At 44.0% G+C, this 24070-nt stretch overlaps 4 protein-coding genes across 6 annotated transcripts; 2 read left to right on the forward strand and 2 right to left on the reverse strand.

Annotated features, from left to right (window-relative positions):
* The first annotated feature begins 277 nt into the window (after positions 1 to 277).
* Positions 278 to 8311, forward strand: Polr2A (RNA polymerase II subunit RpII215). The gene is made up of 4 exons (XM_017083552.4): positions 278 to 684; positions 1790 to 4033; positions 4100 to 6344; positions 6442 to 8311. Exons 1-4 carry the CDS (start codon positions 604 to 606, stop codon positions 7539 to 7541), a joined length of 5670 nt encoding a protein of 1889 aa, XP_016939041.1. The 5' UTR covers positions 278 to 603; the 3' UTR covers positions 7542 to 8311.
* Positions 8312 to 8685: 374 nt separating this feature from the next.
* BoYb (Brother of Yb) lies at positions 8686 to 12035 on the reverse strand. The gene has a single exon (XM_017083553.4). The coding sequence runs from the start codon at positions 11992 to 11994 to the stop codon at positions 8686 to 8688; it is 3309 nt and encodes a 1102-aa protein (XP_016939042.2). The 5' UTR covers positions 11995 to 12035.
* Positions 12036 to 12219: 184 nt separating this feature from the next.
* On the reverse strand, positions 12220 to 13510 carry PGRP-SA (Peptidoglycan recognition protein SA). Its single transcript, XM_017083554.4, has 3 exons — positions 13123 to 13510; positions 12644 to 12762; positions 12220 to 12581 (listed from the first exon to the last, which is right to left on the reverse strand). The coding sequence occupies exons 1-3, from the start codon at positions 13431 to 13433 to the stop codon at positions 12397 to 12399; spliced, it is 615 nt and encodes a 204-aa protein (XP_016939043.2). The 5' UTR covers positions 13434 to 13510; the 3' UTR covers positions 12220 to 12396.
* A 5333-nt stretch (positions 13511 to 18843) lies between these two features.
* On the forward strand, positions 18844 to 22381 carry LOC108016659 (uncharacterized). Of its 3 annotated transcripts, none has more exons than XM_017083368.4 (4): positions 18844 to 18993; positions 21110 to 21272; positions 21334 to 21519; positions 21860 to 22381. In XM_017083368.4, the coding sequence occupies exons 2-4, from the start codon at positions 21156 to 21158 to the stop codon at positions 22037 to 22039; spliced, it is 483 nt and encodes a 160-aa protein (XP_016938857.1). In that variant the 5' UTR covers positions 18844 to 18993; positions 21110 to 21155; the 3' UTR covers positions 22040 to 22381. The 3 variants fall into 3 exon arrangements, with proteins under 3 accessions (XP_016938857.1, XP_016938858.1, XP_065723866.1); XM_017083369.4 differs by having other exon boundaries at positions 18981 to 18999; XM_065867794.2 differs by lacking the exon at positions 18844 to 18993 and adding an exon at positions 19016 to 19034.
* The last annotated feature ends 1689 nt before the right edge of the window (positions 22382 to 24070 follow it).

The following is a 24070-nucleotide window of genomic DNA, read 5'->3' on the forward strand; positions in this document are numbered from 1 at the left end:
CCATAACTCAATACAGAGAGTTTCTGCTTTCCACTTATAGTATTTTAGATCTATAAGGTGATCTTTCTGCTGTATTATATAAATACAAAAGGCAGCCCATTTAATTTATCGTAAATAAGATTCAGCACTCAATTATAAACTATAATATGCATTAAAAACGAAAATGTGTTAAGCTGACTAGCTAACTAGCTATAAAAGGTATAGCCAAATTGTTTTTCAACCACCTGGCAGCCCTCGCAGCATGACCGCATTCGGCTGTGGTATTTCGCAGCATCGCCGCTGCAGTCACACTTTTCGGTCGCGTTGTCCGCGTTTTCACGTCGCATCGCGTTAAAAAAGGGAAATTCGCACTCACTACCGCCTGTAGAGACCGAATGTTATAGAATGCACAGCAACAAACAGTGATTGTTTACCCAGTCTTGTTTTCGCCCACGCCCCTGCGATCCGTGCCGTGCAAACTCTATTCCTTTTTTTGGACCAATCGCACGCGGTGAAAAGTGTGACGACGCAGCAGAAAGGCACAAAAAGCAGCCCCACTTTCTGGGATCTCGCATTCCGTTCGAGTGGCTCGTGGCTCGTGGTTAGTGGCCACCGCCGACCAGGATGAGCACCACCACGGACTCGAAGGCGCCGCTGCGGCAGGTGAAGCGCGTACAGTTCGGCATTTTGTCACCTGATGAAATTGTAAGTGCAGCTCAGCTCCGTCTCCCTCAGACGCCATATTGAAAAAAATTGAAAATTTTATAAACGAGAATACAAATGCAAAAAAATTATACAAAAAAATTCGCAATCGCCCACAACGCATAATATATGCAAATAAATGGATATTATTAAATGTCCACATGACTCCCCCCAATGTGTTTTGTTGCCCTTTGTTCGGGGTTAAATCAAAGTGTCTTGATTTTCATCGAAGGATAGGGATTTTAAATAGAAAGCAAAATCCTTATGATGGTATTTGGCAATAATAATATGCATAATCGGCTAAAACTCAACACCAAAAGGGGGAAAAGTTCAAGGACTAATGTTATGAGGATCATTAATAGGTCGATCCTCTATATATAGAAAATTCAGGGATAGGATGAGTATATACCGATCAGTTCTCTATTATTACAAGTGGTACTTATATGGAGTGCTTAAATACCTTTATTTCTAGGGATATGTTTGGAAACATTCAAAATTTGAGTGTCAAGGACGTTTTCCAGGGATATAATGTAATACAGATTTTTAGGTCTTCTCTAATACTTACATTTTATTTCGTTTGGTTTAGAAGTATATACATAGATATTTATCAAATCTGTGGTAAAATGCAAATCTTAAATAACTGCTTAGTTGTAAAAGATATTTATCGACACATTGACGAAGCACTAAGTGCAATATTAATATAGAGAGCCAGTAATCTCGCTTGTTTTGTTTACTTATCATATTGGTTTATAGACTAATCAAGTACTAAATATCAAGAAAATGTTATTTTTAAATGTGTTTTGGTAAAACAGATAACTTATTTGGACCCTTAAAATTTAAAATTTGTTGTACTTTTCCTTCTACTGAAATCAATAACAATACTTAATGCAAACAAACTATTATTATAAAGTAAAAATCAGTTTCCAAAGACCAATTCCTAGAAATGTTTATGTTTATTCTTTGTACCATGTATCTTATATAATAATACAACTTGATTAAAGGATTACAAATAATGACTTTCCAGAAGTATCCCATTTCTTTCCTTTAAATAACAGAAATATGGCGATTAGATCTTTAATGACTCACGAAACTCTTTTCCTGATTACAGCGTCGCATGTCCGTTACCGAGGGCGGCGTCCAGTTCGCCGAAACGATGGAGGGTGGCCGCCCCAAACTGGGCGGTCTGATGGATCCGCGCCAAGGCGTCATCGACAGAACGTCGCGCTGCCAAACGTGCGCCGGCAACATGACCGAATGCCCCGGCCACTTTGGTCACATCGACCTGGCCAAGCCAGTGTTCCACATCGGCTTCATCACCAAGACCATCAAGATCTTGCGCTGCGTGTGCTTCTACTGCTCCAAAATGCTGGTCTCGCCGCACAATCCGAAGATCAAGGAGATCGTGATGAAGTCCAAGGGACAGCCGCGTAAGCGTCTGGCCTACGTCTATGATCTGTGCAAGGGCAAGACGATTTGCGAGGGCGGCGAGGACATGGACCTGACCAAGGAGAACCAGCAGCCGGATCCGAACAAAAAGCCCGGCCACGGCGGTTGCGGTCACTACCAGCCGTCGATCCGGCGCACAGGACTCGATCTCACCGCCGAGTGGAAGCATCCCAACGAGGACTCGCAGGAGAAGAAGATTGTGGTGTCGGCAGAGCGCGTTTGGGAGATCCTCAAGCACATCACCGACGAGGAGTGCTTCATTCTGGGCATGGACCCCAAGTACGCGCGTCCCGATTGGATGATCGTCACCGTCCTGCCCGTTCCACCTTTGGCCGTGCGCCCTGCGGTTGTGATGTTCGGTGCAGCCAAGAATCAGGACGATTTGACCCACAAACTGTCCGATATCATCAAGGCGAACAATGAGCTGCGCAAGAACGAGGCCAGTGGAGCGGCGGCGCATGTGATCCAGGAGAACATCAAGATGCTGCAGTTTCACGTTGCCACGCTGGTTGACAACGATATGCCCGGAATGCCCAGGGCCATGCAGAAATCGGGCAAGCCCCTTAAAGCCATCAAGGCGCGTCTCAAGGGTAAGGAGGGTAGGATTCGTGGAAACTTGATGGGAAAACGTGTGGATTTCTCCGCCCGTACTGTCATCACCCCCGATCCAAATCTGCGTATCGATCAGGTCGGTGTACCGCGCTCCATTGCCCAGAACCTGACCTTTCCCGAGCTGGTCACTCCCTTCAACATTGATCGCATGCAGGAGCTGGTGCGCAGAGGCAACTCACAGTATCCGGGAGCCAAGTACATTGTGCGCGACAATGGCGAGCGTATCGATCTTCGCTTCCATCCGAAATCCTCTGACCTGCATCTGCAGTGCGGCTACAAGGTGGAGCGGCATTTGCGCGACGACGATCTGGTGATCTTCAACCGACAGCCCACGCTGCACAAGATGAGTATGATGGGGCACAGGGTGAAAGTGCTGCCCTGGTCGACGTTCCGCATGAACCTCTCGTGTACATCGCCCTACAACGCCGATTTCGACGGCGACGAGATGAATCTGCACGTCCCGCAGTCCATGGAGACGCGTGCCGAGGTGGAGAACATTCACATCACACCCCGACAGATCATCACACCTCAGGCGAACAAGCCCGTCATGGGTATCGTGCAGGACACCCTGACTGCGGTGCGAAAGATGACCAAGCGCGATGTGTTCATCACGCGCGAGCAGGTGATGAATCTGCTCATGTTCCTGCCCACGTGGGACGGCAAAATGCCGCAGCCTTGCATCCTAAAGCCGCGTCCCCTGTGGACGGGCAAGCAGATCTTCTCCCTGATCATCCCCGGTAACGTAAACATGATTCGCACTCATTCTACGCATCCCGACGAGGAGGATGACGGACCCTACAAGTGGATCTCGCCCGGTGACACCAAGGTAATGGTGGAGCACGGTGAACTGATCATGGGCATTCTGTGCAAAAAGACGCTGGGTACTTCAGCCGGTTCTCTGCTGCATATTTGTTTCCTGGAACTCGGCCACGACATCGCCGGTCGGTTCTACGGCAACATTCAGACCGTGATCAACAATTGGCTGCTGCTCGAGGGCCACAGTATCGGTATTGGTGACACCATTGCCGATCCCCAGACCTATAACGAGATCCAGCAGGCCATCAAGAAGGCCAAGGACGACGTGATAAACGTTATCCAAAAGGCCCATAACATGGAGCTTGAGCCCACGCCGGGTAACACTCTGCGTCAGACTTTCGAGAACAAGGTGAACCGTATTCTAAACGATGCTCGTGACAAAACTGGTGGCTCGGCTAAGAAATCGCTGACAGAATACAACAATCTAAAGGCTATGGTGGTGTCCGGTTCCAAGGGTTCCAACATTAACATCTCTCAGGTGAGTTCTTGAGTAGAGATTCTCCTCTGATCTTTTTTTTAATGGAATGTTTTACTTTTCTTCCAGGTTATTGCTTGTGTGGGTCAGCAGAACGTGGAGGGTAAGCGTATCCCCTACGGTTTCCGCAAGCGTACTCTTCCTCACTTCATCAAAGACGATTACGGTCCTGAGTCCCGTGGCTTCGTGGAGAACTCGTATCTGGCCGGCCTTACTCCTTCGGAGTTCTATTTCCACGCCATGGGTGGTCGTGAGGGTCTCATTGATACCGCTGTGAAGACAGCTGAAACCGGTTACATCCAGCGTCGTCTCATAAAGGCTATGGAGTCGGTGATGGTCAACTACGACGGCACAGTGCGTAACTCGGTGGGCCAGCTGATTCAGTTGCGTTACGGCGAGGACGGTCTGTGCGGCGAGCTGGTAGAGTTCCAGAACATGCCCACGGTGAAGCTGTCGAACAAGGCGTTCGAGAAGCGCTTCAAGTTCGACTGGAGCAACGAGCGATACATGAGGAAGGTGTTCACGGACGATGTGATTAAGGAGATGACCGACAGTAGTGAAGCGATTCAGGAACTGGAGTCGGAGTGGGATCGCCTGGTTGCCGATCGCGACAGCTTACGGCAAATCTTCCCCAACGGCGACTCCAAGGTGGTACTGCCGTGCAACCTGCAGCGTATGATCTGGAACGTGCAGAAGATCTTCCACATCAACAAGCGCCTGCCCACAGATCTCTCGCCCATGAGGGTGATCAAGGGCGTCAAGGGATTGCTCGATCGGTGTGTTATTGTGACTGGCAATGATCGGATCTCGAAGCAGGCCAACGAGAACGCCACGCTGCTGTTCCAGTGCCTGATCCGCTCAACGCTGTGCACAAAATACGTATCGGAGGAGTTCCGTCTGTCCGCAGAGGCCTTTGAGTGGTTGATCGGAGAAATCGAGACTCGTTTCCAACAGGCCCAGGCCAATCCCGGTGAGATGGTGGGTGCCCTGGCCGCCCAGAGTTTGGGTGAGCCTGCTACCCAGATGACACTGAACACCTTCCATTTCGCTGGTGTGTCCTCGAAGAACGTAACACTGGGTGTGCCGCGTCTCAAGGAGATCATCAATATATCCAAGAAGCCCAAGGCTCCGTCTCTAACCGTATTCCTTACTGGCGGAGCTGCCCGAGATGCGGAGAAGGCTAAGAATGTGCTGTGCCGTCTGGAGCACACCACGCTGCGCAAGGTCACGGCCAACACGGCTATTTACTACGACCCGGATCCGCAGAGAACGGTGATATCCGAGGATCAGGAGTTCGTCAATGTCTACTACGAAATGCCGGACTTCGATCCCACACGTATCTCGCCCTGGCTGCTCCGTATCGAGTTGGATCGCAAGCGCATGACGGACAAGAAGCTGACCATGGAACAGATTGCCGAGAAGATCAACGTGGGCTTCGGCGAGGATCTCAATTGCATCTTCAACGACGACAATGCTGACAAGCTGGTGCTGCGCATCAGGATCATGAACAACGAGGAGAATAAGTTCCAGGACGAGGACGAGGCCGTCGACAAGATGGAAGACGACATGTTCTTGCGCTGCATTGAGGCCAACATGTTGTCGGACATGACGCTGCAGGGCATCGAAGCCATCGGCAAGGTGTACATGCATCTGCCACAGACCGACAGCAAGAAGCGTATTGTAATCACGGAGACTGGAGAGTTTAAGGCCATTGGCGAATGGCTGCTCGAGACGGACGGCACCTCGATGATGAAGGTGTTGTCTGAGCGCGACGTGGACCCAATCCGAACATCCTCCAACGATATCTGCGAGATCTTCCAGGTGCTTGGAATCGAGGCGGTGCGAAAGTCCGTCGAGAAGGAGATGAACGCCGTGCTGCAGTTCTACGGCCTGTACGTGAACTACCGTCACTTGGCCCTGTTGTGCGATGTGATGACCGCCAAGGGCCATTTGATGGCCATCACCCGTCACGGCATCAACAGACAGGACACTGGTGCCCTTATGCGTTGCTCCTTTGAGGAGACGGTGGACGTGCTGATGGATGCTGCCGCTCACGCGGAAACGGATCCCATGAGAGGCGTGTCTGAGAACATTATCATGGGTCAGCTGCCCAAGATGGGCACCGGCTGTTTCGACCTGCTGCTTGATGCGGAGAAGTGTCGTTTCGGCATCGAGATCCCGAACACGTTGGGCAGCAGCATGCTGGGCGGCGCCGCCATGTTTATTGGCGGCGGATCCACACCGAGCATGACGCCACCGATGACACCGTGGGTCAACTGCAACACGCCGCGTTACTTCTCTCCGCCAGGCCATGGTAAGTACTTTATATCAACCCATTTTGTGGGTTTACTGCACAATATTTGAACGTTCTTACCTAATGCTTTCCGTCTCTTTCCTTCTTGTGTTTTCAGTGAGTGCCATGACTCCGGGCGGACCAAGTTTCTCGCCCTCGGCGGCCTCGGATGCCTCCGGAATGTCGCCCAGCTGGTCACCAGCTCATCCGGGCTCGTCGCCCAGTTCACCGGGCCCCTCGATGTCGCCGTACTTCCCGGCCTCGCCGAGCGTTTCCCCTTCCTATTCACCAACGAGTCCGAATTATACGGCCTCGTCGCCCGGCGGTGCGTCACCCAATTACTCGCCATCGAGCCCGAACTATTCGCCGACATCGCCACTATACGCGTCTGCAAGTCCACGTTACGCCTCGACAACGCCAAACTTCAATCCCCAGTCGACGGGCTACTCGCCGTCCTCATCCGGATACTCACCAACATCCCCGGTATACTCGCCCACATCGCAATTCCAGTCAAGTCCGTCGTTTGCGGGCAGCGGCAGCAACCTCTACTCGACGGGCAATGCGTACTCACCCAGCTCGTCCAACTATTCACCAAATTCACCATCCTACTCGCCGACATCACCATCCTACTCACCGTCGAGTCCTTCGTATTCGCCCACGTCGCCTTGCTACTCGCCCACATCGCCTTCGTACTCGCCAACGAGTCCGAACTACACGCCAGTTACACCCTCGTACTCTCCAACAAGTCCGAACTACTCAGCGTCGCCGCATTATTCTCCGGCCTCGCCGGCTTACTCCCAAACGGGGGTGAAGTATTCGCCGACATCGCCCACGTACTCGCCGCCGTCTCCGTCGTACGATGGGTCTCCAGGATCACCGCAATACACACCGGGATCGCCGCAGTACTCGCCGGCCTCGCCCAAGTACTCCCCGACCTCTCCGCTGTACTCGCCCAGCTCGCCGCAGCACTCTCCATCGAACCAGTACAGTCCCACTGGATCGACCTACTCGGCGACGAGTCCAAGGTACTCGCCCAACATGTCCATCTACTCGCCGAGCAGCACCAAGTACTCCCCCACCTCGCCAACGTACACGCCGACGGCCCGTAACTACTCGCCCACATCGCCGATGTACTCGCCGACGGCGCCATCCCACTACAGTCCCACGAGTCCGGCCTACTCGCCCAGCAGTCCCACGTTCGAGGAGAGCGACGACTGAGGAAAGGAGGACGGGGGTAGCTCCCCCAGCACGGCCCGGTCCCCGGGGCGGTCGAGTCGTAGTTAAAAAACCAACTACGATCGTCCTCGTCGTGGATAGGGCGAATTTAATTAAATGAGGTCTGCAAACAGCTGATAGGTCAATAGATTAAAGTCTTTGCTGTGCATTAGCAGCATCAACAAGTTTGTGCAGAACTTTCAATGGTTTTAGTTTAAGTTTCTGGTAAACCGATAATTATTAAAAAACAATAATTGTAAACATTTTTCTAACAGTTTAAAAGAAAACTGTTTAATCTATTCCTACTTGCACAAGCTCGAAATGCTCGAGGTGTAGTGGATGCAATGGTTTATTCATTTGAAGCTTCTTTGCAATAGACTTGTATTTTTTTTCGTCTCTATATCTATACTTATCTGGCCTAAAGTCATTGGCAAGACCCTAGTTCATAAGTACGGAGGAGAAAAGAAATGGGATAACTCAAAAGCGGGATTCAACCAGTAAACACCAAACACTACATGTAGCGTTTTCCAAATATCCTATTTTTTTAAACAAACCCGCTTAGTTGCTTTCGCCAGCAAAATGTTATCGCCCACACCCACAAGTTATGTCTGCAGTCAGAAGTTTCGTAACTACGTATATAAGTATATAATCGCAGGCATACATATACTATCTATATATTCATATATATTTTTACGACCAAAACCGAAAACTTTTTGTAAAATGACACAAAAAACACGTAGAAAAATATAAAATAAAACAAAAAAATTATCCAACGATACATGTTTATTTATTTCATGTTATGTTTCATAAGTTGGTTTTATACCCTATTTCAATAGGTATAAAAACCGTCGTTAAATCATTCAATTAAATCTTAAAGGGATCTTGAAGGTCTTGTTATTTGTAAGATTCAGGTTCCAAGGACTGAGTATAATTGTCTTTGAGTTTTAAAAACTGTCTTTTTTTTAAAAATGTGTAAAAGTTTTAGGTATTTTGTGCTTTTTTAGTGTAGAAATGTTTAAAAATTGTGTATTCTTCAGTTATCTCCCTTTTAGAGTTTTGATTTTCTGTGCAGTCTTAGAAGTGTATGTTTTAAATGGAATGGTATGGTTCACATGCGATGCTGTTGGTTCTTCGACTACCGCCACATTTAGTCGCACACTATTTTATTGGATTCCACACGCTCAATACCGTCCATATCCTGCTCTTCATCCTCACTCTCCTCGCTCTCTTCCTGCACCTCGATTTTCGGCTTCACAGAAACGAAATTCTGCACGGCACTGGCCAATCTGGTGTGAGCCCTCGAAATATGGTTCTCTATTTTGACGAACATGTCGTGATTGGGCTTGAGGAACCGGTACTCGCCAAATGCAAGCGGATCGATGAAGGCCAGTGACTTGGTGACACTGATATACACGGTTCGTCCGCGGATATAATGACGCAGTGTGGTGTACGGAAATTTGAGGGTCAGAATGAACTGCTGGATCAGTTCCGACGACTTGGAGGTTGCCTTGAAGAAGATCTGTGCCCCAGTCAGCAGAGCCTTGTACTCGTGGTCGTCTTCCGGCAGGGATACCTGCAACTCCAAGGTGGTAACGGTCTGATAGTAGCTCACCGACGGTCGCACCACATTGGGCGGCAGCTGCAATGGTATCTCCCCCTGGAAATGGTTAGGTGCTGGTGGAGCTGCTGCTGGGGGAGCACACTTCGCATTGCTCCTCTTTGGCTTGCGTTTAATAGTAGGTTCATTGTTGATCACGTGCTTGAGAAAGTCAGCTGGATCGTTGTTCACCTTCTGGTCGGGATCCTTTGCCGGCTCCTGCTCATCTTCTAGCTGCATAAGGGTGCAGTTCATCAGGCATTCGTCCAGATTGGCAACGTGGTCTTCATTAGATAGAGGTTTAGAAGCTTCCGTGGAGGTGGTGACAGGACCAGCCATCTGATTACTTTGTGCATCTGTGTTCTTAGACAGCCTTTTTTGCTCCCGCAGTTCGTTTTCCCTGCCCGACTTAAGGGCTAACTCTATCAGCCGTTGGCACCTTTGGCTCAAGACGGGTTGGCTTTCCACCTGGGGCTGTTGCTCCACCACCACCTCAGCTTCAATTGTTTTTTCTGCTTCGTTCACCGTCTTTTCCTCGGGAACCTGAACCTTCTCTGAAACTTCTTCTACTAACACCTCCTGGAAGAATTCCTGGATCATGTCAGTAGCTTGCTCACATCTTCTGGCCACCGTGGTCTTGATCAGATTCTGTTTAACATTCAAAAGACGCAGATGCAACTTGAACTGGTCTGCATACACCATGGCCACCAGTTCCCGGGCAAAGAGTGTACCTGCGGCGGCGAATTCAAGTTTAGCCTGAAGAAAGTGATCCTTGGGCAGTTGGGTCAGCATGTACTTGACTTTGCTGCAATCGTCCTCAGTCCAGTTGCGTTCCCCGCAGTACGGCACAAGGCCGACAAGCCGCAGGTTATAGGACAAAGGTGGCTCCCGCTGCAGTGCCTCCGGACACTTAAACAGTCGCTCAGAAGTGGTGGAAAAGATGCGCGTGTCGGCGTCCAGGGCCTGCAGTACCACCGGCACGTTGGATTGGACAAAGTTGACGTTTTGTATGGGCGCTACCTTCAGGACGCGCACGCGTTCCTTGGTGAACGTGGTGTGGTACATACAGATGACTCCCACCACAGGCGGCCAGTAATGTCGGGGCTTCTTGTGCTGCATCAGCTTCATCCGGATCTCCTGCACCCCAGTAAAGGGCAGAACCTGCCAGGTGCCCTGCGGCGGCAGGTGTTCCAGCAGGCGTACGCAAAAGTGCGTCGGCGAGTAGACATCGACCAGCTGAACCTTCACATCACCGGACGCGGGCATGTGGGCAGGACGCCTATCGAAATGGCCCACGTAATGACGGTCCTCGCAGACGGGATCATAGCACTTGCCCGTCATTAGGATCTGATCGCACAAGGCACTCTGTACGCACTTCGCTTTGCCCATTTCCTTGCGTATGCCCTTGGCCACTGCCACCACGGCGGGATCCACCTCCTGGTGCAGCTGAAGGAAATCCACCAGGCGCGGCAGTTGACGATGGTTGTTGTCGTCCAGGAGCACCAGCGAATGCAGTGGCACTTGCACGGGACTGGCTGGCGCCAGACTATTTCTCATGTTGTCGGACAACACGAGGTGACGCATTTTGAACGTCCTCCACGATTGGCTCAGGCTGTGGTGGATCAAAGTGTGCGCATCCCTGATGATCAGCTCCGGGCAGTTGTCCGTGCACAGCAGGATCACGCCACGGGTGTTGGCCTTCCATCTGTGCACCTGCTCGAGAACTTCCAGGTCCGAAGTCTGGTAGTAGGGCAGGCAGGCGTAGCCTCGATCCTCCAGAGCCGCTACCGCGCGCTGCATATCCCTGTCATCGATGCAGAAGATCACCGTGCGGTAATCCTCGGGAGGACACTGCTGCAGCATTTGAATCACTGCGTTGGCCTTAGCTGCCGAGCGGACCAGGGAAATCCGTATGCGTGCTCCGCCGTACAGGGCCGCCTCCAGTATATCCCCGAATACCAAAGCCGGGTGATCATTGACCGATTTCAATTTGGCCATCAGCGTGGGACTATATGACTGGGAGACCATCACCATTTGAGGGTAGTGTGTGAGGGGCATGACCTCCTGCAGTACCTGCTGGGCACTTGTCAGCTGCTCCTCGGACATCAGATCCACGTCATCGTAGACCAGGAACTGGAGGCAACGGAAGCGCATGAGGCCGGGAGCCTCCTGCCAAAACCAGGCCAGCTGGGCAGGAGTGACCACCATGCAACCCACTCCGTTCAGGAGTTTCAGGAAGAACTCGGAACTCTTTGACGAGGGAGCGGTGAGGGTCAGGGTGAGCCATTCCTCCTTCTCAGCCTTGCGCAGCATGGCACGGCACATGGCGCTCACTTGTCGAACGCGTTGCAGATCGGGCACCAGAATCAGGGCCATGGGGCCATACTGATCGGCTTGCCAGGCCCCAGGCGGCAGATCCTTGAGCTGGTTCCTGCTTTGGGTCAGCGCCTTGCAGACCACATGGCAAACGGCTGGAACGTAGGCAAAGGTGCGTCCACTGCGCGGTGCACCCACAATCATCGCCCCGTGTCCAGCTCCTCCGGTCAAATGCGGCCATGTGTAGCTCTGCACGCGGAGCAGTCGATTCAGGCCCAGCTTCCGCATCGTTTCCAGAATGTGGTCCAGCAGGACGACCTCGGAAAATTGGCGAGCGGGTTGCAGTTCGCCCTTCGCATGGGCCACCACATATTGGGAGCAGTTGATGACCACCAGTGGCCGGATGGCATCATACGCACAATAGGCGTCGCTCACCTCGCTGTCCTTGTCCCCGCTGCTCGAGGACCAGGTGCTCCCGGTGCTCCAGGTCTTATCGAAGTTCTCCATTATGTGGGCCAGCCTCTCGTCGCTTATATTCAGCATTTATCTTTATTCCGGCGTGAAATGTAGACTGGAATGTTCTAAAATCGACTGGAGTGCGCTATCGATAAGCTTTCGGGCGTCTTTTGGAAATCTTTGGAGGCCAATCGAAACTGCAGTTTTTTAAGCACTGCTTGCACCATGAACATTTGGTAGGGCAGCTAGCTATGGGGTTATAATTTAAAATTAATGCACTTAAAGCTCATGTACTTACAATTTAAAAACCAATTTGTATTTTTAGTCCTTTAAGAAGTAATCTTTATTTTTCACAAAAAAGAAAACGATAAGTTTTTCAGTGCAAGTCGATAGATAGGAAATCAAAGATAACTGTTATTTCCAGCTTTCGGCCAATCGGTTATCGAAAAGTTTTTAGTATTTTAGTGGAATCACAATCACAAGGATTTTTTAAGGATTTGAGAGCCAATGCGGCCACTCCTGGATCTCGTTATACAGCGTCAATCCGGGACTCTGGGTGCTGATCACTTGGGAACCGGCGATCAGGGCGTAATCCTCGCTCAGCTCCCCCTGTTCCACCCCGCAGGCCAGAAGATTCTTGGCCGCCTGCAGAGCCGCATCCGTTGGAAGTTTATCTGTCGGAGATCGGGGGACATATAGTGCTCCAGCTAGAGGAGGAGACGCGCTTGGAACTCACCCACAAAGTTGCCGATAAAGGCTATTCCCGTGCCGTTGCCATTGTAGCCGTAGGTGTGGGCCCCCCGTAGTCCCCAACCAGTGCCCTCGTAAACAATGCCATCGCTGCCAATCAGGAAGCTGTAAGAGATCATCGGTTACGTAGGTACAATGTACATACATATGTAGTTACCTCTAAGACCTTAAAACATGATTCTACATATATTGCAATGTCATAAAATTAGTAACCTTAAAGCCCTATCTATCAAAGTTGTATGTAAAATTGAAACTTTTTGATCCGGTTTCTGGTAAATATACCTTGGTACTTAATCAGTTCCAATAACTTCAATTGATTTGTGTAGTATTGATTTCAAAAACCCCCAGCTCAGATTCTACATATATGTAAACGTACTACAACAGTTTTAGTTATTAGTTCTCAAAACCTAAAAGATGCTTACTCTAGTAAACAAACATATGTACATATTATTATACCATGCTTACTTGTAACTGATATCATTGTAGTCCAGTTCGTTTTGATGATAGCTCTGCATGTTCTGTAGGATCTCGGCGCACTTGAGCAGTCCACTGCATTCGCTGGTGACCGTGTGATGGATGACCACAAAGCGGATGGGACGGACTTGGTAGTGGAGACCCAGCGATGGCTTACCTCCCCACTGGCGCTTAAGTTTGATGGGCGGACAATTGGCCGCTCGATGACGCGGCTTTCCGGCGGAGACGGAAGCCACGGTGATCCCTAGAAGCACCACAACGGCAGCCACGAAAAGAAGCGAACCCAATCGAGCGGGAAACATGATGTGCAAAGATCTAATGCCGGATGAGAACTGCTCTCTGCGGCTTATCAGTCGGATTTATCAACGCCCGCGATCTGAGCTTTCGCCACTCATTCTAGAGCTTACGATCCGCCAGAACCAAAGGGGACTCCCATCCACTGGCCATCTCCATCTGCCGATCTCTGGATCGTTTAATCCCCGCGTTCTTTGTTCGGTTCTTTTTATGTACCAATCTCGAAAAGCAAAAAATCCAAACAACCATATAAAACAGGTTGCGAACCGATCTGCGTTGGCATTTCCGATTTGCAACTAGTGACAAACGCTACCCCAGAAGTTATAAAAGGTTTGTGGCGCTAAAGCGTAGATTATAAATATTTATAATAATCCATTTTAATTACAGATAAGCTCGTACTGCTCATGATTCACAGCTCTTCTGATTTGCGAACTTGTGCTGATCTGCCTACGCTTTAACGCTTGATACACTACAATCTCGAATTGACTCCATGGATAAGGTAATTTTTTGTTTTTAATTTTGGCATAAAAACAATTTTTTGTATATTGTAATTTTAATTCAAATTTAAGTCAAAAATGGGTCAAAAAATTAATTTCCTTTAAAATGTTTGGGATTGTTAGGGTATTTTTGACCAAAATCTGAATCCCAAAAAAAGATGGTGCAGCCCCTTACAAAAAATGTAAAAATGGGTCAAAAAATAAATTTCCTTTAAAATGATTAAGATTGTTAGCTTAGGATGTTAGCTGCTCAAAACGGTCGGTATTTTTGTTGTACGTCTTGATTTGGCTAAACTACGATAGAAAAACCGTTAAAAAATGGGTATTTTTGACCAAAATCTGAATCCCAAAAAAAGATAGTGCAGCCCCTTACAAAAAATGAAAAAATGGGTCAAAAAATAAATTTCCTTTAAAATGATTAAGATTGTTAGCTTAGGATGTTAGCTGCTCAAAACGGTCGGTATTTTTGTTGTACGTCTTGATTTGGCTAAACTACGATAGAAAAACCGTTAAAAAATGGGTATTTTTGACCAAAATCTGAATTTCCAAAAAAGTCGATGAAACCCCTTACAAAAAATGAAAAAATGGGTCAAAAAATAAATTTCCTTTAAAGTGATTGGATTTGTTAGCTTTGGATGCTAGCTGCTCAAAACTGTCGGTCTTTTAGCTGTACGTCTTGATTTGGCTAAACTACGATCGAAAACCCGTTAAAAAATGGGTATTTTTGACCAAAAGCTGAATTTCAAAAAAAGACGATGCAACCCTTACAAAAAATGAAAAAATGGGTCAAAAAATAAATTTCCTTTAAAATGATTGGGACTGTTAGCTTAGGATGTTAGCTGCTCAAAACGGTCGGTATTTTTGTTGTACGTCTTGATTTGGCTAAACTACGATAGAAAAACCGTCAAAAAATGGGTATTTTTGACCAAAATCTGAATTTCAAAAAAAGTCGATGCAACCCCTTACAAAAAATGAAAAAATGGGTCAAAAAATAAATTTCCTTTAATGTGATTGGATTTGTTAGCTTTGGATGCTAGCTGCTCAAAACTGTCGGTCTTTTAGCTGTACGTCTTGATTTGGCTAAACTACGATCGAAAACCCGTTAAAAAATGGGTATTTTTGATTAAAATCTGAATTTAAAAAAAAGACGATCCCCTTACAAAAAATGAAAAAATGGGTCAAAAAATAAATTTCCTTTAAAGTGATTGGATTTGTTAGCTTAGGATGTTAGCTGCTCAAAACTGTCGGTCTTTTTGATGTACGTCTTGATTTGGATAAACTACGATAGAAAAACCGTCAAAAAATGGGTATTTTTGACCAAAATCTGAATCCCAAGAAAAGACGATGCAACCCCTTACAAAAAATGAAAAAATGGGTCAAAAAATAAATTTTCTTAAAAATGATTGGATTGTTAGCTTAGGATGTTAGCTGCTCAAAACTGTCGGTCTTTTTGTTGTACGTCTTGATTTGGATAAACTACGATCGAAAAACCGTGAAAAAATGGGTATTTTTGACCAAAATCTGAATTTCAAAAAAAGATGATGCAACCCCTTACAAAAAATGAAAAAATGGGTCAAAAAATAAATTTCCTTTAAAATGATTAAGATTGTTAGCTTTGGATGCTAGCTGCTCAAAACTGTCGGTCTTTTTGTTGTACGTCTTGATTTGGATAAACTACGATCGAAAAACCGTCAAAAAATGGGTATTTTTGACCAAAATCTGAATCCCAAAAAAAGACGATGCAACCCCTTACAAAAAATGAAAAAATGGGTCAAAAAATAAATTTCCTTTAAAATGATTGGATTTGTTAGCTTAGGATGCTAGCTGCTCAAAGCTGTCGGTCTTTTAGCTGTACGTCTTAATTTGGATAAACTACGATCGAAAAACCGTTAAAAAATGGGTATTTTTGACCAAAATCTGAATCCCAAAAAAAGACGATGCAACCCCTTACAAAAAATGAAAAAATGGGTCAAAAAATAAATTTCCTTTAAAGTGATTGGATTTGTTAGCTTAGGATGCTAGCTGCTCAAAACTGTCGGTCTTTTAGCTGTACGTCTTGATTTGGCTAAACTACGATCGAAAAACCTTTAAAAAATGGGTATTTTTGACCAAAATCTGAATCCCAAAAAAAGATGATGCAACTTCAAAAAAAGATGATGCATCCCCTTACAAAAAATGAAAAAATGGGTCAAAAAATAAATGTCCTTTAAAATGATTGGATTTGTTAGCTTAGGATGCTAGCTGCTCAAAACTGTCGTTCTTTTTGTTGTACGTCTTGATTTGGCTAAACTACGATCGAAAAACCGTTAAAAAATTGGTATTTTTGACCAAAATCAACATCCCAAAAAAAGACGATGCAACCCCTTACAAAAAGTGAAAAACTGGGTCAAAAAATAAATTTCCTTTAAAGTGATTGGGATTGTTAGCTTAGGATTTTAGCTGCTCAAAACTGTCGGTCTTTTGGCTGTACGCCTTGAATTGGCTGAACTACGATTGAAAAATAACAATTGGTCAAAATATTATTTTCCCGGGCAGTGATGGGGAGTGTTAGCTCTACCTTTCGTAATTATAAAAGCTTACGCATCTTGCATGCCGACATGTCGAACATTCATTCAAGCTGAAATTAATTGAATTAAAAAAAGGAGAAGCCGAAGTGCTTATGTCCCCCTTTTGTGCTTAATGGATAATAACAATCATATTCTTTCTTAAAATGGAAGATAAAGGCGGGTTTTTAAGGTGGCCTACATTTTTATTGTTCATATAGAATAGACCATTCAATTTTCGGTCAAAGACATGAAAGTACATAGGATATTAACAATGGGAATATTAAATATTTTACTTAATCTGAGCTTTGATTGATAACATTTGATTGTTAGGTTATTCATGTATCAAGTCTTTTGGAACAGTTCACCTACTTAACTAATATTCAGTTTGTTTGTAGAACAGTGAATAATTCCAGGAAAGATCCACAATTCTTTAACCATAAAGCTAATAATTGACCCTCATCCGGAGAGCTTTACTCTGATGCCTAGTGTCTATAAATTGCCCATTACTCATGGTGAGTATTTGCATGCCTTAAGGTTCTCCTCCGAAGGCGATCCGCATTGCTTGTGCATTACGTTATCAACTTGATGAGCTCTGTTTTTCGTTCATTGAGCTGTATTTGTGTTATTGATAAAGACTGTTTGCCTGATAACTGCCACCCACTGGGGCGGGGCTGCCCGGCGTCATCTCCACCATCGCAGCATTACTCATCGACCTCTCACAGTATTTCAATGGTACACGCAGAACGATCGAACTGATCTATAAGGTCTTGTTTTGAATTATATATATATATTCTGGAAATATAAAAACTATGGGGTATAAATGAATATACCACAGTTATAAAATAGAAAGATAAGATAATCGTTATCTATTACTACTGATTTTGAAGAAGAGTTATTCAATATATACCCTTCATAACTAATAATATATTGAATAGGTATACTTTATAATATTAGATTTTAAACTTAAAATTATTTTGGTCTCTAGTTATATTTTAAGTTATATTCAATTTGGATTTACAAAAATTATGGAGTGTTACTGAATAGATAATAATTAGATTAGCTACGTATTACTACTGATTTTGTAAGAGTTATTAAGGGTATATATTACCCATTATAATATATTATATTATATTATACCCATTATAATACATTATATATACATACCTAGTAAAAAGATTTTAAACCTTTTTTTATTCGACACTAACTCACATTTATTTCTTGCAGTGCACTCTCTTTCGCCTTCACCCACTCTATATGCTCTCCACTCAGGTGGCGCTGAGTCAGAGGAAAAGTTTGATGAGCTTTGATAGTCCACCACCAACTACCAACTACCAAGTTCAGTTCCTTTCCTTTTAATTGCCAATCGGGGGGCGGCTAATGAACAGTCTCAGGAAAGGGGCGTGGTCGGGGCCCAGTTGCACTTGAAGATTACAAATATTAAGGTTGGCCAGGCCGGCGTTCTGTCGCTCTGCCGCTCACACGATGACATCATGACGTCAGGCGTCATTTATACCGCGATAGCCTAGCCAGCCAAGTAAATGCGGCCGCCGCCTTTCGGTGAGCGCAACTTGTTGGCGTTGGCTGAACTGCCTTGCGGATACCCTGGACGGAATCGCCACCGGGTGTTTTGGGCTGGGCCAAGGTGAGTGCCACAGAGTTTACTATGGTGCCATATGGTTATTATTAGAGCTAGAGATACAGTTCTAGTAACTCAATAGCTTTTTTGTATGATGCTTTCAAACTTTTATAAAAATTGTATGGGTAAAATTTACCAATGCGTATAGTTAGGTAACTGTAAAAAAAAATGTAACAACAAATTTTAAAAATATTAAGGTGTATTTTACCATTTACTATTTTCTTTGCTTACCATTTAATAGTAAAACTACCATAAAATGGTAAGGTGTGTATATTTTGTTGGTGAGAGTCACTATTTTCTTGGTAAAATTGACAATTCGGTGGTTTGGAACCATTTAACTATTAAACATATTACCTTACTTTTTTTTGTATGTAGGAGAGTTAACCAAATGCCGTAAAACCTTTTTTTTTCTTTTTTTTTAAATTACATTTGTCATTTAAATATTTCTTATTATGTTGATTGTGTTTCTGCGCTTTTTGGGAAGTGACTCAGAACTGTAAAAAGATTAGTTGGTATTATATAACACAAAGTATAGTGCAACACATTGAATCATATGATAACATTTTCTGAATTTTTTAAACTAAAAACTGTTTGTTAAAAGTAGAATTTCTAATCTAAGATTTCTACTTAAGGGGGCCTACCTCGAAGAGCTTTCCAGGGTATCCGCCGGGTCGGGATGCAGTTGGTCCGTCTGGAGGCCTGCTGCTACCTCTTGTTTTGTTTTCGCTCCCGGCTGCGTCGACTGCGACGCAGAAACTAAAGCAGCAAACGCTTTTATTTTTCAGTTTCGATTTCAGTTTCGTTAGCAGCGTGCGCGCGAAAAGACGCAAAAGTCGAGAAGTGCGAGAAAAACCAGTTGGCTCGAGTCCTACGCCGAATTTTGAGAAAAGTAAGAGTAAGATCCACACCGAAAGCTATAGATATATAGAGGTACACAAAATTCATTTCGCTGGGACTATATACATATGTGTTTATAATTTTTTTTTTGTTATTTGGTTCCTTTTTTTTTTGAATGTACATATGTTCGAAAAACGCGAAGAATTCTAATTTTCGGTACTTTGCTGTGCAGTAAAATATTGGCTATTTGTACCTACAAGTATTTCCACTGTTTGGCCATTAAACTGCATTATTATTGGCAGCGATGATATCATTTCCAGAGGTCGAAATCGCGAGACGAATGCGAACCGTGTTTGCTGGTGAATGCAAAAGTAAAAATTCTTATCAGCAGGCGTGTTTTCATTTTCTATATTGATTGGATGTTGTCATTTAGAAATGGTTAAGAGGCGGCCCTTTTCATCTTTTCTGGCCACAGAAATACCTCCAAGGGCCCAAAACAACCTGTTGCCCGAGTTGGTTAGCATATATATTGTGATCATGATATGACTATGATATCATTCCATGCTTCAGCGGAAATCCGCCGCCTAATCATCATTCAAAATGGTTTATTTTTTTGTTTTCATTGAGTATCGCACATGGTTCTTGTTTTTTGTCGCTTTTGTTTAGTGTTTTGTTTTGATTTTGGTTTCGGTTTTACGCTTTGGAATTTGGGGCCACACCCCCTGACCCCCCCCTTTCCATACCCCTTGGAATACCACTTCTGTGAATTTTGATGAGCATCATCGGCATTGTCTGTAAGTTGTAGCAATTGCGTCACCGATGGCGTCATCGTCTTGTCTCGACTAATGCGTCGTCGATTTTGAGGAAGGTCTGAGTTCTGAAATCCAACCCCATTACATTCCCATCTGAACTTGTAAAGCACGTTTGGTTTCGAGGTTGTGCTTTTCTAAGCAACATATTTGCTTGTTTTATTGTTTTGTTTACCTTGTTTATGGATTCTATAAATACTCATTTTGATATTATCAAAATCTTCATATATTAGAAGTATACATTTATCAGGTTGTACTTGCAAAACATTTTGAAAACGATTTATAAAGAAGTTTAACATTTGGCAATAAAACAATAACAATCCTAATAAATGTATATTTTATAGGTATATAAACTGAATAAACTTTTATTTGTTTATCTACTATGATTTCCGTTTTAATGGTAAACAAATTGGACACCATTTTGAAGGCAGAATAAAGTCTTTACAACCCACAGATTCCCGAATCAATCAATTCGAACAGAGAAAATGAAGCTTTGCAAAGAAGAATTTGCAAATGTGCTCCATTAAACCCCCGCCCACAGCATCTGTATCTTTAAGTGTGTGCCCCAATTTCGGGTTCGCTACGGATTTTCTCAGCTTTTCCAACGAACAGCAGGCAGCAGACCATAAAGTTCATGACGTTTTGGCATATATGTATGTGTATCTGTATTCTCCTAGGCGAACATATAGACGAGCGATTCATATACTTTGTTCGCTGCCGATCCCCGAAAAAGGGGGGACTTGTTTAAAGGGGGAGGGGCAATGGGGCAGGGTGGAAAGTCGACGGTCAAGTAAATAGATTTTTCCGATTCTCCCACTGATGCTTCAATAACGCTTTTGGCGCTTTTTCGCCTGCCCAAGTTTCGTTCGCTCGCGAGGCCGGCATTGAAAATTGTTTTAAAATTAGACAAAAACCAAAAAGCAAAAATCCAAAACAAAAACAGCAACAAATAGATGTCCGAAAATACACAAACATTGTATGGATACTGTGCAGATCGATGGGCGTGGCAAGGGCGTTCGATTTGTAACAGCTGGCCAACAGAACAAAAAAACATGCCATATGAATTACGATATTTGGGAGATCTGTTCATAATATTTACTTATCATTTCATGGAATAGAAAACATATGAATCACCCGCGAAATATACTCACTATGACAAATATAGGTTAAATATTAACATTAAAGAATTTTAAAGTTGTGACAAGACTGTATAAAGCCTTAAAGAAGCACAAAAATGTATTTTTCTACATCCGAAAAAGAGGAAATAATAAAAATCCCTAGAATATATCTTTAATACGATGTCTAATACTCATTCCACCATAACTTACCATTATTTTTTACCACCTTTGTCATTTTCAGACCCCACCTTTAACTCCCCGAAGAGAACCACCGAAACAAAGCCAAGATGTCGCACTCAGTCACCATTACCCGCACCACCACCAGCACCACCAACACCTCCTACATCGTCCTGAATACGGGCTATCTGAAGACCTTCCCCGGAATTCTCAAGCTCTTCGAGCTGGTGAGTTAAAACTTAAAAACACCATTTTCATTTTAAAGTAATCATTATTGATTTGCCGCAGATCATCGGTGCCGCCATTGTGGGAATTCTGGCGTACAACTTCCAGGATTACCACAGATATTACTACGGCCAGCAGGATCTGTTCCATTATCTCATGGGCGTAACCTTTATGATAGGGACGTTCTGCTTACTCCTCGCCTGTCTCACGTCGCTGAGCACGGGGGGCATTATTGCCAAGACGATCTATGTGAGTATGCTCCGGAAGTATTATTGAAAAAGATCCTTAAATCAAACATTCGCATTCTGAAAAGCATTATTAAATTAAAGACCTATAATTGCATGGTTTTAAACTACTTCTTCACTGTATCCTCAAACAAATCAGTTATATATAAATAATATGTATAGGTGTAGAAATACTTTAATACTCTAATATCACAAGCAGCTTCAAGACATTTTTATGATCCATGAGTCATTATATATGAAAATACTGAAATCGCAGTAGTTATAGTATATAAAAGGCTTATAAATCATATTTATAGACCTTTAAATTAGAACTGTATTTAAACACATATATTCTCTTTTTGCAGGAGCTGATCTACCACAGCGTGGCCGCCATCTTGATCCTGGCCTCTTCCACCTTCCTGCTGATCAGGTTACGCGACGTGAAGCACGATTCCTATATGGTGGCCGGAATTTTGGGCCTGGTCAATGCGGTGCTGTACTTCATCAGCGCCTTTTTGGCCCACCGATCCTACCGCGGCATTTAAGCACCAACCAACCAAACCCACCGCCCACTCGGCAAATCTCCCCGCCCCTCGGCGAGTGTTCAAGTGGAATCCGCAATCTCGAAGCATTTGTTCTTCCCACATCTAACCGTCGGCCATACGAGGAGGAGGAGGCGCGAGCCCAGGGATAGATATAGATACAGAATACAGAAAGTGGGTGCCAAGCGGCGATATCTTTGTTGTACTGTGAAACGTTCTTTGGCGCTAGTTACACTTACTTATACTTTTACCGATATATACAAGTTTTTTTTGTCTCACTTTCTTTTATACCAAACAGATTGTCATGTATTCGAATAAAAATGTGTGTCTAAATGTTTTTCTATACATTTTCGTCGCTGTTTCATTTTCATTGTACTTCTGCGGTTGGGTTAAACAAGGATATATTTGTTTCTAATTCTCTGAATCAGAAAATCAAACTTTTGAAAGAAAATAAAAAGGAGATTCAAAAAAATTTAAAATTTAGCGACTTAATTTTGTAGGCTAGTGTAATCAATTTGTTCTTTTCATTTTCAAAAGTGCAGCATACTTTTGGGGTCAGTTTTTAATTATCATTATTCCGTTTGGTTATAAAGGTGTTGCATACTTTTGGGCCGTATGTTAAATGTTAACAGCTGTAAAGTAGCTGTTCATTTAATGTAGCCAAAAAAATAAGAGTGATAAATTAAATATCATTCCCTTCGTCAAAAATAAATAAATTATATCAAGGGGAATACTTTTAATAATTGAAACAGAATAGAAACCAGTATTTCAGCCCCGATTTGTCAGAAAGCCTTCCCTTGAGTAGACAACAAACTTTATTCATTTTTATAGTTTTTATTGAATATATTTTAAATTAGTTATCTATAAAATAATTACTATATAATATAATATATAATAGAATTTGCATCTTTGTTTGTCTTCTCATAGAAATAGATTCTCTAAACACAAAAAATCAATTGAAATTACTAAGAATTAAAACACACTTCTCGCTCCATCTGGCGCAGATTTTATTATATGTCGGCTGAAAAGCCGCGTTCTTCGCGTTTAACTACTAATGTACATATACAGTAAACACAAATAAGTGGTTTAGGTGTAATAAAAAAAATCATAGTAATTAAGAGAAGTACACGCAAGTATTAAATATAAAAGAAAAGGGTAATCGATTACGATAAATTAAGCATTTTTCTTCATTAACAATTAACTGACCCTCCATCGATCGCCGACCACACAAACGTTTTGCCTAATAAATATATATCAAGCTTTAAGATATGATTATCGAAAAAAAAAGAATTACATTTAATTATATGCGCTGCTGGCTGCATTTTGCATTCTGCATTCTGCTTGCTGGAAATATATACAAAAACCGACTTAAAACGAGGAGAACTGGGGGATCTGGGATCTGGATCTGGATTTGGATCGGAATCAGGATTGGGATCGGATATTGTAGATGTGGGGCCTACGTGACGTGAGTTAAGCAATTAGTTCTCTCCCTCTAGATTTCCTCTTATATGATCCATGTGGCTTCTTCTTCTAAGTAATGTAATGTATTCTAGGCAACATTTAAGCAACGATTTGAACGATTGAACACACACCGAGACACACGATTAACAATTTTGCTTGGCTTGTAACATTCTCTAAATTCTCATCCCTCTAGGCGAATAACACGGTATGCTATATGATTGATTATCATCTGATTGATGCACTGATTGGCCGATTAACAAACGCTCTACATAACCAATGGCGGGCTCTCAACTGACACGTTTCTCCCTATTTTTTGGTACATATATATGCTATGTATAGTCTATATGTGTGTATGCATATGTGTATAAAGATAATGTATATAGGTTGTATAATTTATGCTAGGCCAAAGGGCTTACTTGCTTGCCTTGTGGACCAAAAATTGACATTATATATTCGTTGAAACAATGAACTCTATATCCTCGCCTTTTGTTCTCTTCCTAAACTTCTTCTTCTTTTTTTTGTGTGTTTCCTCTAAACGCATAACAAACATGGATGATATGTCTACCAAAAATT

Source organism: Drosophila suzukii, chromosome X (genome assembly GCF_043229965.1).
Source record: "Drosophila suzukii chromosome X, CBGP_Dsuzu_IsoJpt1.0, whole genome shotgun sequence".
Classification (NCBI taxonomy): domain Eukaryota; kingdom Metazoa; phylum Arthropoda; class Insecta; order Diptera; family Drosophilidae; genus Drosophila; species Drosophila suzukii.

Coding starts and splice junctions, on each gene's coding strand:
- Polr2A (XM_017083552.4), top strand. CDS start 604: ATGAGCACCACCACGGACTCGAAGGCGCCGCTGCGGCAGGTGAAGCGC. Junction 4,034..4,099: donor CCAACATTAACATCTCTCAG/GTGAGTTCTTGA, acceptor CTTTTCTTCCAG/GTTATTGCTTGTGTGGGTCA. Junction 6,345..6,441: donor CTTCTCTCCGCCAGGCCATG/GTAAGTACTTTA, acceptor TTGTGTTTTCAG/TGAGTGCCATGACTCCGGGC.
- BoYb (XM_017083553.4), bottom strand. CDS start 11,994: ATGCTGAATATAAGCGACGAGAGGCTGGCCCACATAATGGAGAACTTC.
- PGRP-SA (XM_017083554.4), bottom strand. CDS start 13,433: ATGTTTCCCGCTCGATTGGGTTCGCTTCTTTTCGTGGCTGCCGTTGTG. Junction 12,763..13,122: donor TACAATGATATCAGTTACAA/GTAAGCATGGTA, acceptor GATCTCTTACAG/CTTCCTGATTGGCAGCGATG. Junction 12,582..12,643: donor CTTTATCGGCAACTTTGTGG/GTGAGTTCCAAG, acceptor GATCTCCGACAG/ATAAACTTCCAACGGATGCG.
- LOC108016659 (XM_017083368.4), top strand. CDS start 21,156: ATGTCGCACTCAGTCACCATTACCCGCACCACCACCAGCACCACCAAC. Junction 21,273..21,333: donor TTCTCAAGCTCTTCGAGCTG/GTGAGTTAAAAC, acceptor GATTTGCCGCAG/ATCATCGGTGCCGCCATTGT. Junction 21,520..21,859: donor TTATTGCCAAGACGATCTAT/GTGAGTATGCTC, acceptor CTCTTTTTGCAG/GAGCTGATCTACCACAGCGT.